At 48.1% G+C, this 12,589-nt stretch overlaps 1 protein-coding gene across 17 annotated transcripts in view; it reads left to right on the top strand.

Moving 5' to 3' along the window:
• The window catches only part of CHD2 (chromodomain helicase DNA binding protein 2), a 96,916-nt gene that overhangs the window by 58,656 nt on the left and 25,671 nt on the right, over positions 1-12,589 (top strand). For 16 of the 17 annotated variants that reach the window (XM_040569964.1, XM_040569965.1, XM_040569968.1 and 13 more), the window contains 10 exons: positions 115-201; positions 5,895-5,956; positions 7,304-7,426; positions 7,727-7,876; positions 8,807-8,940; positions 9,605-9,830; positions 10,647-10,747; positions 11,373-11,417; positions 11,590-11,765; positions 12,460-12,584. In XM_040569964.1, the coding sequence (XP_040425898.1) occupies positions 115-201; positions 5,895-5,956; positions 7,304-7,426; positions 7,727-7,876; positions 8,807-8,940; positions 9,605-9,830; positions 10,647-10,747; positions 11,373-11,417; positions 11,590-11,765; positions 12,460-12,584 (1,229 nt within the window). Of the gene's footprint in view, positions 1-114; positions 202-1,065; positions 1,190-5,894; positions 5,957-7,303; positions 7,427-7,726; positions 7,877-8,806; positions 8,941-9,604; positions 9,831-10,646; positions 10,748-11,372; positions 11,418-11,589; positions 11,766-12,459; positions 12,585-12,589 lie in introns of those variants that run through there. The other variant, XM_040569975.1, reaches the window with a different exon arrangement.

Consider the following 12,589-nt stretch of genomic DNA (forward strand, 5'->3'; position numbering starts at 1 on the left):
TCCCTAATGGTTCTATGTTGATTTTTTTTTTTTAACAATGACCATCAAACCTCTCTGAAATGTCAGAAATAACTGGGGTGAAGCAGGCCTTCTGATGGTCTGTTTATTTTGCAGATGTGGGAAGAATATCCTGATGTTTATGGGGTTAGGAGGTCAAACCGAAGCAGACAAGAACCATCGCGATTTAATATAAAAGATGAGGTAAGAAAAAAAAAAGAAAAGGTGAGGGACTATTGAACACTTAAAAACAACCAAACCATGTCTGCATTGTCTCGTAAACACTGAGTCCTAGCCTGGTTTGCGGATTTGGAGTGCACAGCTAAGGTCCTGGTCCTGCACGTGGATGCGTGTGGCCCCAGGGCTCCGAAATCAGTGCGGCGCTACCTGGGCTGAGCTCTGCAGGCACCGCTCTGGGTGCTGGCATGGGGCGTAACGTGAGTCGTGCTCTGCCGTAGAAACGTACTGGAAAACACAAAACCACAACGTACTTCCAACCGGGAATAAAGGAAAGTGCCCCGAAACAACTCACAGCAATAAAGCAGGCGTTGCTGCCCATCCCGGGACGGATCGTGCTGATAGATGCGTTTGTGTGTGTTCAGCTTTGTGAGCCATCACTTTTCTTTGGTTGAATATTGGAAGTGTTTTAGGCTTCGCTTGAAGGTGACAGTCGATAGAGCCTGGCAGACAAACCTTCCAGTTGGTGCTTTCTCAGAGCTTCCTTTTCCCTGAAGATGTAGGAATTAGCTGCTGCCTTCGTTTACATCTAACAGACCTTGCGCGCAGAACTTCTCATCCGCAGATCTTCGGGAAGATTGAGTGGTTATTGAGGAAGGGAAAGAAAGCCAGACTGAAACTAAAGCTCAGGGCTTAGAGTTCGGTCCAAAAGCATGCAGACCAGGCTCTTTGCGCTTCGGCGCCGCAGTTTGCATTTGGACACCCGAGAGGTGCGAGTGTGACGCAGGTCTCCGCCACCGCCCGCCTCCTGTGCTGGACATCCCGCACGGCAGCAGGTTAGGAAGGGGCTTGCGGCACGTCATTGACTTAGCTTTTGTTTTCCTTTTCAAGTTCGGCAAAGCCCAGGCTCGCTGGCCGCCTCTCTGTGCGATGCCCCGGCGGCACGCACTGTGCTGGCGATGTCACACCCGCCACAGACCTCGGCTGCAGCCCCCAGTGCCCTGTAGGGGCTCAGGTAAGTCCCGTCTTTTTTTGTTTTACAATATTACGTGGTTTTGCAAATGTTGTTTTCTTTTTCGATATCTTTATTTCTTACTACTTAAGGTACGATAAAGTTAAAAAAAAAAAATCTGAGATGCAAAAACTTTGCTATACCACAAAATATTGTAAAAAACAAAAAAAACAATCCTCCCAATGAGCCCACTGCCATCTTCGTGAAAAGGAAAGCAAGAATTAACAAAATTGGACCACCCCATTCCCCCCTCTTTCCCCAAAGCAGTGCTGACTGGTCCCTGTAGGGCAACTCCTATCTGCAGCAGTCTGGTGGCGGGTGTGACGTGTCAGGAGCACAGTGCTGGGGCCTCGCAGAGAGCAGGAGACGGAAAGCCTTGATGCTGGAAGACCCAAACGCCACGAGGGAGGAGGTAGCATAGCTCGATCCTGCCTGGTGCTGAGTGCTGCTGCAGCTGGCAGGAGCCCGAGGTGCTCGGCACCTCCTAAGATCACCTTCTGCCTTTCAGGGTTAAGCCTGTCGCCAGTGACCTGCTCTTGTCGCTTGCTGCTTGGGACTTCCAGCACAGTGTCTGGGAGCTTTTAATCGCCTTCTTCCCTATCGCTTCTCCACACTGCTCACCACTTGTCTCTGCTGAGCCCACCCGTTAGGGCAGGGTTATTTCCCTGCCTTCTGGGAACTGCCCTGAAGGCATTGGGCACGTCATGGAGGTCTCTGAGGTGTAGTCAGAGGTGGTGGCAACTTCTGATCAATACCCAGGCGTGGGCTGCGAAAGAGCAGGAAGCGAAAGTGCTGCTTTGCATAGGGGCACGGAGCTGCTCGGGGCACTAGGGCTGTCTCCAGGAATAAGAACACACGTGAGTTTTCAGTAAAAACTGTACTTGCCTGTACGGTTTCTTTGCAGTTAATAAATCAGCCTCAGGTTTCAGCAAGGGGAAGTGAGACATGCAGCGCAGGTGCCTTGCAGAGTGCTCCGGGGCCATCAAGAAACAAATGTGCCCAAAATGGACACAAACTTTTGGCTATAAGGATGGTTTGTAATTAGAATTCGTAGTAAATGGCATGGTGCATCTGGTGCGTGAAAGAGGGGCCCAGCCATTCCCCAATACTTCTTTTCTTACTGTTGAAAATAGAAAATGTCCTGCTCATTTGCATTGTGATTAATGCCCTGCCTCGCATCTTTGCTGAAAGTTCAGACGTTACCGGTATCGCCAGGAAAGAGAAGTTCAGCACACATCAGAAAACTAAGCTGGCGAGCTGAGAGGCTCCAGCTTTTCTGCAGACCTCGGGCTCTGTTAAGCCTGACATGAGCCAAATCCTTGCTTTGACTTCAGTGTGAGCCACCATCTGGGGCCCTCGTGTCTCCTAGCAGGCGGGGTGAGCCCCAGAGGCCCCCCTGGGCCATGCCAAGGGGCTGGTGGGGAGGACACCCTTGGAAAATCTGCAGGACCAGCTCTTTAAAGCTGCTGCCGTCTTGGTGCAACGTATGCAGCAGCATTATGTCTTGTATGGCACTTCTCCATGGTGAAATACAGCACAGTTAATCTAGTAAAGCTGTGTGCGTTGTAAGAGCTAGGAGAGAAGAAAGAATAAGTTAGACGGGAGGAGCTGGCGAGGCGTGGAGAGGGAGGGCTGATCCCTTCGGCTGGAGGTGGGGAGTGCAGGCAGGAAGAGGCCGGTCCCTAGTCGAGTTGTAAGAGCGGCATTGGGAAACTCTGGGCACATCAGCAGCCTTTGGTAGGGAAGGGGAGCTAGGGCAGGCCGGTCTTTGTGCAAATCTCCTTCCTCCTTGGCCATTGAGGAAGGGGCAGGCCAAGCCCTGCTCCGCGCCGCGGTGTTCGGTCTGTGCAAATCTCCTTCCTCCTTGGCCATTGAGGAAGGGGCAGGCCAAGCCCTGCTCCGCGCCGCGGTGTTGGGGCAGCGCTGGCACCGCAGGCTCCGAGAGCAAGCAGTGCACACCTGCTATCTCCTGCTGAGCTGCCAAAAACCCCGGTGGCGACTGGGGGCGGACGTTGTCAGCTTAGCTCATGCTGCTCAGGGAGGTGACGTTATTAACATACGAGTTGCACGCGATTTCCCAACCCGTCTGCTTCCTCCTGAGCGTGGCTGCAGGCAGACAAGACCTCCGGGAGGTGCTCCCAGCTCCGTGGTTGTCGCCCTGCCTCCCTTCACCCCGCAGGTCACCACTGGCCAGAGCCCGTGGGCCTGCCTCGACAAAGGGCTGCTAACAGCACCGGCTCCGGCTGTGCTGCGGAGGTGCCGATCTCACCCGTGGGCTGATCTCAGCAAGTCAGCGTCGAGTTTTGCATCCAGGTCTCGAAACGGGGATTTCAGAATTAAGACATTGCTAATTCTTTTTTTTTTTTAATGATTTTATATGAAATGGTAGGAGGCAGCTTTCAGCCACAGCTGGAGCCGGGCAGCCCGGGGTCAGGAAGGCAGACGGAGCCGGGTGAGGAGCGAGAAGTGATGCTGGGGTGGGCGAGGAGCGGCTGAGTCACGGGCACACGGGGTGGGAGCACCGGGCAGGCCACGGTGACTCAGGCTGGGGCCAGGCTGCAGCAGAGACAGCTCCGGAGGAGACAGCGGGGACTTTGAGAAACACAGCCGAAGGCAGCCGAGCTAGAGCCACAAGTTAGATTTCTGAAGGCAAAGAGGGAAAGATGAGTTCTTGAGATGAGCATCAGCTATGCGGAAACGGCGGCAGAGCAGGAGAGCAGAGGCGTTAGGAAAGCGAACGCTAAAATCTTGAAACGTGGGATTTTGGCAAATGAGTGGAGTTAGTTTCAGAAAGCGGCAAAGGTCGTGTTTGGTTTTCTCCAAATCTGGTCTTCTCTGACGCAGAGCAGGAGAAAAATCAACTGCTCTCTGCTCGTGGTTTGCCAAGAGACAGCAGAAAGTAAACACGCATTGAGGGACGGCTACTGAAAAACATCCCACAGCCGGAATGGCAAAGCCGCACGTGTCAGAGAGGAGAAAAGAGATTAAAGGAGGAAAAAGATTAAAAAAGAAAAGTGAGGACTTTTGAACTGTGCTGTGCTGAAGCTGCAATCTGTGGGAGTGTTTGTGCGCGATGCGAGGGCAGGGCTGCCCGTGCTGTTAGCCGGCCGCTTGCTTCCTGGATGCTCGGACTATGAAACGGGGATCCCGTGCAGTGCAACAGGTGGCGAACGTGTTCGTGTTGGGACACAGTGCTGGAGGTGTTCGTGTGTCACCTAAATCCGGCACAAAACCACCGGGAGATGCAGCTCGTGGTCTGATGTGCCATCTAGTATTCCCGTTCATTTCAATGGAAACCCAGGCACAAGCCAAAGGGCAGTTTCTGCTGGGGAAAGGGAAGCTGGAAAGTGGAAATAAAGGCTGCAGAATTGCAGGGCATGTCTCTTCCCTGCCTCGGCTTCTTAACACTGCAGCTCAGGCCATTTCAGGTGATCTTTGTACGAGCACCTCTGGGTTCGGAGCCTTGCCGCTGTCCCAGGAACGTGGCGGGTGAACGGGAGGCACAGCTATGGCCAGAGCTCACCCAGAGTTGAGGCTGGGGTCCCTCTGGTCAATTCTTCAATATTGCAGCCAAAAGCACTATTAAACGGAAGATTTCAAAGGAGCAAGATGCATAGAGCAAGCAGTCTTTGAGGCCTTTTCTATCGTTTTAATACCCTTAGGAAAATCTCCCGTTGGCTTCTTCAGTTTTCTCCCTGGTGCTTTGTGTGTTCCGTGGCAAGTAGCTCGGGCGAAGTCATCTGTTCGTTTCGGGGGGTTAATTGTGTGGGGATCTGTTTTTACGGTTGACCAGTTTTTACAAAAATAGGGCTGCATACAACAAAGATTTTTAGCTATCTCAGCCCGTAGGAGTTGATGACACCCACATTTAAAATAGTTCAGCGAGGAGGTAGAATATCTCGAGATATATTTAGCCAGAAAGACTTCACTGGTGGAGGCTGGGGAAATGAGCAGGAAGGAAAACAGCAGGGCAGGGTCTGACCCAGCCGCTTCCTCGGCTGCTTTTGCTACGGGAGAAAAACCCAGGAGAGTAAGGAGGACACTTGTGATAAGAACCGTGTCTTTTTAATGAGAACTTCCTTCCTTATAGGAAGTTTCTGTAATGAAAGCAGGGGTCGTAACGCTTTTGTGTGAGTGCAATAGGTAGGTCTGTGCAAGCACAGAAAGCCCTCCTTCCCCAGACATTACAGGGCACGGAGCAGACCTGATGCTCGCCTCGCGTCCTAGCTGAGCAGCCCTCCCTCTCCGTGGCTTTGTCTCCAGGACCCGAGCAGGGCAAGGTTTGGAGGGTCAAACGCGCCCGTCGCTGTGTGATCCCCGGGGCACCGCATGCTGCAGGGCCGCTGCCCGCTGCCACCGCCAGGATGGCGCCTGGCAGGTGCCGGAGGTGGACGCTGGGGGGGTGGCCTTGCACATCCCAGCCCCAGCGACCCCGCTGCTGATGCTGCAGTGGGGCTCTCAGCCTTTTGCTGCTCCATGCTGGGAGCAGGGGCTCCAACCCTGCAGCCGAGGCAGCGCTGGGGGGACCAGTGTGGGGCTGCTGGCAGCTCTTCTGCAGCCCTGTCGCACCAAAACATCCCCTAATGCCGCCGTGAAAGCACTCGGGCTGCATCCAGGCTCGGGACACGTGCATGCATTTCAGTTGTGTCCTTGAGGAGACAGTCCGGGGCGAAGCCTACAACCTGATTTTCTCTCTTTTCAATTAAAGGCAAGTAGCGAATCTGAAAATGAGAGCCCAAAACGAAGAGGCCAGAAGCAAATGAAAAAAACGTAAGTTTCTGGGAGAGAGGTTTTGAGTAGTGGCACTTTGTTTTATTTTCTTTCGTTCTATTGTTTTATTTTATTTTTCAGAATAGTAGTAATTGTTTGACAGGCACTGTCAACATGGAAAGCTTGTAAAATTAATTAATATTTTCAGTAGTAATACTTCGGATGATTAAAATTGAAGTTTGAATGTAAACCTATGGATGGTTGCAGTTTCCCAGCTTCTCTGTTGTTTTCCCACTTTGCCTATGCCAGGGAAACTGAACAAATCGGGTTCATTTTTTGTTGTCAGTCTTTCACTTCATTGTGTTACTTTTTCTCATTCAGGGGTACTTCAAATACTGTAATCCTCACTTTTTCCCCATTTTTAATGAACGGAGAATAAAATGCCAAATCATTATCTTTTTTATCTTTTATAACCTTCTGATAAGATGCAAGACCTTCCAGAAAGGACATTTTGGATGTCCCATCAAAATATCCAAGTTCATTTAATTATGTTTTGGTGCTGTTTCCATCTAATAAGCACCTCTGAGTTTTTCTAAACACCGAGAGTACTGAAGAGAGCTACCAAGCTGCCTGCTGGAGAAAACTTAAACACAGCAGGATGCCACGTGGTCCCAGATCCCTGTCTCCTCTTTCTTGTCTTTTAATTTCTCATTCAGCTGTATACAGTAGTGCAGAACAAGATGAAGGGGAATAAGGGGCAGGGAGCAAGGGGAATAATCCCCGTGGACTCCCCACGTACCCCGTGGAGAGAGGAGGGGAGCTCAGAGCTGAATCTTGCTCTGAGTTACCCGTGAAGAACCTGCTTGCTTTCACAAATAGCATCAGTGGGATTTGGCTTCAACCTTGGAAACTTTACTTAAAGCTAACTGGTATGAGACTTCCTGCTCTGTTTGCTGGGCTACGAGGGGAAAGTGTATCTGTGCACCCTGTGGCTCGTAAACTGTAAGTGAAAGCGAGCACTTCTGAGAAATGTCTGTTTGTTTGAAACCACCTTGAAGGTTTTTCCACCTCGTTTCAGAAATGCATATGTGGAAGTGAAAAATAAATAAATGGAAGCGCTTTGCCACCCCGTTGTTTGAAGCACAGCCCTGCCACATGCACCGCTGTAGCACGTGGTGAGAGCCACTCGTGCTCACGGTATAATGCCACTGTGTAACTAAGATCTGGGTGACGAGACCTATTCCTAAAAGCAGAGAGTTGCAGCATCAGTTCCGCCATGCATCACAGTATTTTTTTTTCTCATAATTATGGCCTGCTAGTATTAACCTAGATGGCTCGGATGCCTGCTTAGCCAAGCATTTGTGTTGAAATATGATGGCCCTTGATGACCTACATTTCTGACCACAGAAATAAATGGAAAAGAGAGGTCTCTGGTGAAGAAGAGGATGAAGATGGAGGGGAGCAGGGTACCAGTGCAGAGAGTGAGCCTGAACCGAAGAAAGTTAAAGCAAGAAGACCTGCCCAGAGGAGGTAAGGAGTGGTTGGTTCAGTCTGTATCTCTTTTTCTGCATGTCTTTCCTGCCTGTGCTGGGGTGGAGAGGCAGTTTCTATTTGTTGCTAAAGAATGTTTGTTTTCTTCAATATTACCCTCAATTGTGAGCCTGTGGACCTAGTTATTCCATGAGTGATGCAGTGGTTGCCATGGTAGTTAGAGCAGGCTAAGTCTTTAGGATTCTCATATTTGAAATTTGTGCTTTTTTAAAGGCTTACTAACATGGACGTTTATGTAAAACCCACTGTATTATAGCTTTCTGCTAATACTTATTTTAGAACAGTGGCGAAAACCAATGTTAAAAAGCCTCACAAACCCCAGCGTGGGAAGAAGAGAAAGAAACCGGACTCATCTGAAGACGACGATGACGATGAAGATGATGAGACCCCCAAGAGACAAACTCGACGAAGAGCAGCCAAAAATGTCAGGTATCAAGGAGTGTGAGGTGGCTTGCTGATGAGAGCTGGTGGGCTGGGGAAGAGGGCACCCCAAATTCCCTGCCCCTGGCACTGACTCCCTGTGTGACCCCGCAGAGAGACCCTGTAGATATATCTGTTGTCTGAGATGTGGCTCTTTGAACAGGTTCACGCTGCAAGCATCTGACTTCTCTTTACCTTGGTTTGCCATCTGTATGGCAGGAAATATTTACCAGTTTCTCTTAGAGAAGCACGAGGAGGTTTGCTTAATGTTTCTAAAACACTCTCAAATGAGATTAAGAATTGCAATTAATAGGTTAAAATGAGTAGGAGGGAGCAGCTGTGTTAGACTGGGGCAATTGTCTGAGATGGCTGATAAGTAATTCCTTAGGACAGAGTATTGAGACATGGTGGAGGCAAAGCATTATCCATTCCCCAGTACACCTTCTTGCCTTCTGGCAGTCACCTCATAAGGGACTTGCAAAGAGCCAGCCCAAGAATATTTTTGGGTTGTTCACTATTCATCGAAGATGAGATGTGTAATTCCTAGGGCAGTGTATCACCTGAGCAGCCTTTCAGTGCCCTGCAACCTCTGTTATTAAACGTAAAATAATCTGTCACTGGATGGAAGAGACTTTGTTGGTGGTCTTACGTTGCTTCTGCTGCAGGGATTGTTCCACTTCCTCATGAAGCATCTGGCGTTGGCCATGATCAAAAACGTTATATGGACATGATGCACTATTGCTCTGATAAAGCGTAGGTACTATCTGTGTGTCTCAGGGAAAAATACTGAATGGCTAATTTAAGAGACGCGTGTGCTGAACAAGCACTGAGCCCCAGAATAAATGCTGGAAAAGGCTTGCTCCACTCCGTGCCACTCTGTGTTTCTGGACTGGGAAGAGTCAAAGGCTTTTTTATCAGTTTGGTTTTGATCTTGTTCAGTTACAAAGAAGATGATGATTTTGAGACGGATTCTGATGACCTGATAGAGATGACTGGGGAAGGAGCTGATGAACAGCAAGACAACAGTGAAACTATTGAGAAAGTCTTGGACATCAGGCTTGGAAAAAAAGGAGGTGCGTAGCTCTGGAAAAAGACTTTATTTCTGATTTCAGTCATGCACTCTCTGTTTCTCTTCAACTGGTCCAATGCTTTTGCAACTTTGAAGCCTTCCAGTGGGGCTCAGGGTTATTTCAGTGCTCTTCACGCTTTCGTCTGTGCCTCTTATTTCTTCCTTCTAGCAGCTTTTGTAAAAAATCTACCATTGAAAAACCTAAAATGTCAAGTTTATGTGCTTGGCAGCTTTCTTTTAGTGTGCACGCATTTTAAAGATGCAGTCATTGTTCTGCAAGTTCTTGCTTTTCTCTTCTTTAAAAGATAAAATAGCTCTTCCAGTAGTCAGTTTTCATAGCTGCATTGACAAAGCCACAATGGAAATAAAGCCGATGTTTTGTTCTCATAGCCTCACAAAAGTGTTTTTGTAAAACTGAATGGTCTTGGGTATTTTCAAGAGACCTTTGAATTATATTTAAAGAAAAGGCATTTATGATAGAGAGATTTAAAAAGATCCTGTTGTATGGAAAACTTTTGTATGCCTGTCTCATTGGGTGGAAGAGTCTGTAGGATATTCTTTGTGCTGTCACAAAGGATGCATTAGAAAAAATAACTTCCTGCTCTAACGCAGTTCATGTCCAGTGCTTTTTAACAAAGGTACCAACTGCAGCCTGATTTCTTTTGCAGCCACTGGTGCTTCCACCACAGTGTATGCAACTGAAGCCAATGGCAACCCAAGTGCTGACTTTGACCCTGAAAAGGATGAGGGAGAAGTTCAGTACCTGATCAAATGGAAAGGCTGGTCATACATCCATAGCACATGGGAGAGTGAAGAGTCCCTGCAGCAGCAGAAAGTGAAGGGCCTGAAAAAGCTAGAGAACTTCAAGAAAAAAGAGGAGGAGATCAAGCAATGGTATGCTTTACTTCAACCAGTGATTTCGCCCTGGGAGAATATTTTTTAGCCAGAGGTTTGCACCATCAAGGCTGAAAACATTTGATTTCTTCTCACAAAGCATATTCCATCCAAAGCAACTGTTTTCAGTGCACAACACTTTGCTTGCTGATGAACATCCCCATCATAGAAATGATGTCTGTGGCTGTGGTATTAAAAGAGAGAGGAGACAGAACTTCACATATTGCCAGTTCCCAGGCTTATAAGTTGGGTAGCTGACAACAAATAAAAGGTGCACCTGGCCCAGGAGGTGACATAAGGGCTCATGGATAGCAGTGAGACCTTGCGTGATAAACCAAGCAGCTGTGCTGGAAAACAGGGCTCATCACAGGGCAGGCTGTTGAGTTTTGCTTTGCAGGCTGCTTCAAGGCAGCCTTGTTAACCCTTGTTAATTATGGGCTTGTCTATATGTACGTTTTTGTCTGACCTCCCCAAGAAATATAAAGGGGGCTACTGTGTGTTTCCAAAGTGATAAAGCTGGAGTAGCAGCTTCCATCCCTGACTGTTTGATTTGGATTTTTGTGGCTGATTCTTGCAGCAGGATAAGGAGTCATTTACCAGGGAGACAATATGAGCCTCTATGACATCCGTTTCCCAGTAATATTTTATAATTATAGGAAACTTTAAGAAACATATATGTCAAATAAGCAGTAGTCTGCTTCAGTGACTTAATTCCATAACCATATAAGAAAATAAAATTTCTATACATTGCCTCAATGAGCATTATGACGTTACAGAAGCATTATAATGTCTTTTTTTTTTTCTTTTTGTATATAGGCTGGCCAAGGTATCCCCTGAAGATGTGGAATATTTCAACTGCCAACAGGAGCTGGCTTCAGAGCTGAACAAACAGTATCAAATAGTGGAGAGAGTAATTGGTAAGCGAACCCAATACTTTTGTAAAGGGGTGAAGTAAGACTTGGGAACCTTAATCACTACTGACAGCAAAATGAGCATAAGGCTCCCTTTTTCTCCTTGCATCCCCATATCACTGGAGAACGGTGTGTGAAATGTAGGGATTGAACAGTAGCTATACATGTTTTCAATTTTTTATCTACAAGCAATGCTGGTCACTTGCCCTTTCGTTGCCTGGAGCATGGGATGATACACCCAGCTTCCAGGGGCTCGCTGAAGTTGCTGCTCTTGGTGAAGTCCTTTGACTTCAGTCAAGGTGTTTGCAGAAGCACAGGCCTGGTAGTGTCAGGACTACTTTCCGTGACATTGTGGTTAAGGATGTGGTTAGGCTGCAAGGCAGCTCAGGGGTTAGATTTTCATGATTACTTACTTATTAAAAATAAAAACGGGGCTTAGCACTTCACTATTATTATAGCAATATCAGTCAGAGGTGCCGGCATCCAGTTGCTTTAGCAATTGGCCTGGAGAGTTGTTTAACCTATTTCCACATAATTCCTCTCAAAAATGCATGTGGTCCTCTGTCTGTCCTGCTCCCCCTGCTGGCTGCCAGCACATAAACCCTTGCTTCCCTTGTGTCTCCAACCACAGCCGTGAAGACCAGCAAGTCTGCGACGGGGCACGCTGACTTCCCAGGTAAAGGAGCACTCTTTGGCCTCTCTACGCTTTTCCCATTAGCCAAGACCTGTCTTGCAGTTGTAGGGGTGGTTCAGACTGCCCTTGTGAACCACGCTTGTGGTTCAGCCACAGAACCGCAGTTGATGATGTTTGGGCTTTTTTTTTTTTTTTTTTTTTTCATATTTTGCAGCAAACAGTCGCAAAACATCCTCAAATGACCCTGAATACCTGTGCAAGTGGATGGGGCTGCCCTACGCGGAATGCAGCTGGGAAGATGAGGCTCTGATAAGCAAGAAATTCCAGCACTGCATTGACAGCTTCAACAACCGTAACAACTCCAAAACAATTCCTACCCGGGACTGCAAGGTTTGCTTGCTTCTCTTCTCTCCTGTTGCTCTGTTTCTCCAGGCTGGGTGATGACACAAACAGTGGGAACATAAAGTTTTGTCAGGATAAATGTCAGAGACCATTTCCCCATCTTCTCACCAGTGTTTGAACGGCTGTTTGCTGTTCCTATACTTTAGACAGAGATGTGAACCCCTTTTGGTTTCAGTTACTCTGCACAATGAGCATGTTATGTCCCCCTGCGGAGTGGGAGGCTTAATTAATCCTTGCAAAGTGCTTCCTCCTCAGGAGGAGCTGCTGCAGCAAGGCAAAGTTTTAATATCAGTTGAATGGAAAAACAGCGCAGCTGGGAAAAGAGGAAGTCTGCAAGACGCTGATACAGTGGAGGAGAGGGATGGAGACAGTGGGAGAAAAAAAAACAGAAAAGGCCAAAAAGGAAAGTGGAATTTGTTCCATCCAGTGTGCATTATGTACAGCTTATTGCACTCTTGGGAGGACTCACAGCTCTGATCATCAGAACTGGAGGAAGGCAGGAAAACAGAACACTGCTGAGTGGTGTCTGAACTGCAGACACAAGAAGTAGCTAGGAAGACAAAAATGGGCATTAACTGATGAGCCAATCTACATTCCTCACTGAACCCACAGATTTCATTGCTGAATTTTCAGCCTTACCTGATCTTTTTCTCCAGCGGGCTTATGGTGTCATCTTTTTCAGGTATTGAAGCAGAGACCAAGGTTTGTTGCCTTGAAGAAACAGCCTTCTTACATTGGTGGTGAGAACCTGGAGCTGAGAGACTACCAGCTGGAGGGCCTCAACTGGCTCGCTCACTCATGGTGCAAGTACG

Source organism: Cygnus olor, chromosome 11 (assembly GCF_009769625.2).
Source record: "Cygnus olor isolate bCygOlo1 chromosome 11, bCygOlo1.pri.v2, whole genome shotgun sequence".
NCBI lineage: Eukaryota > Metazoa > Chordata > Aves > Anseriformes > Anatidae > Cygnus > Cygnus olor.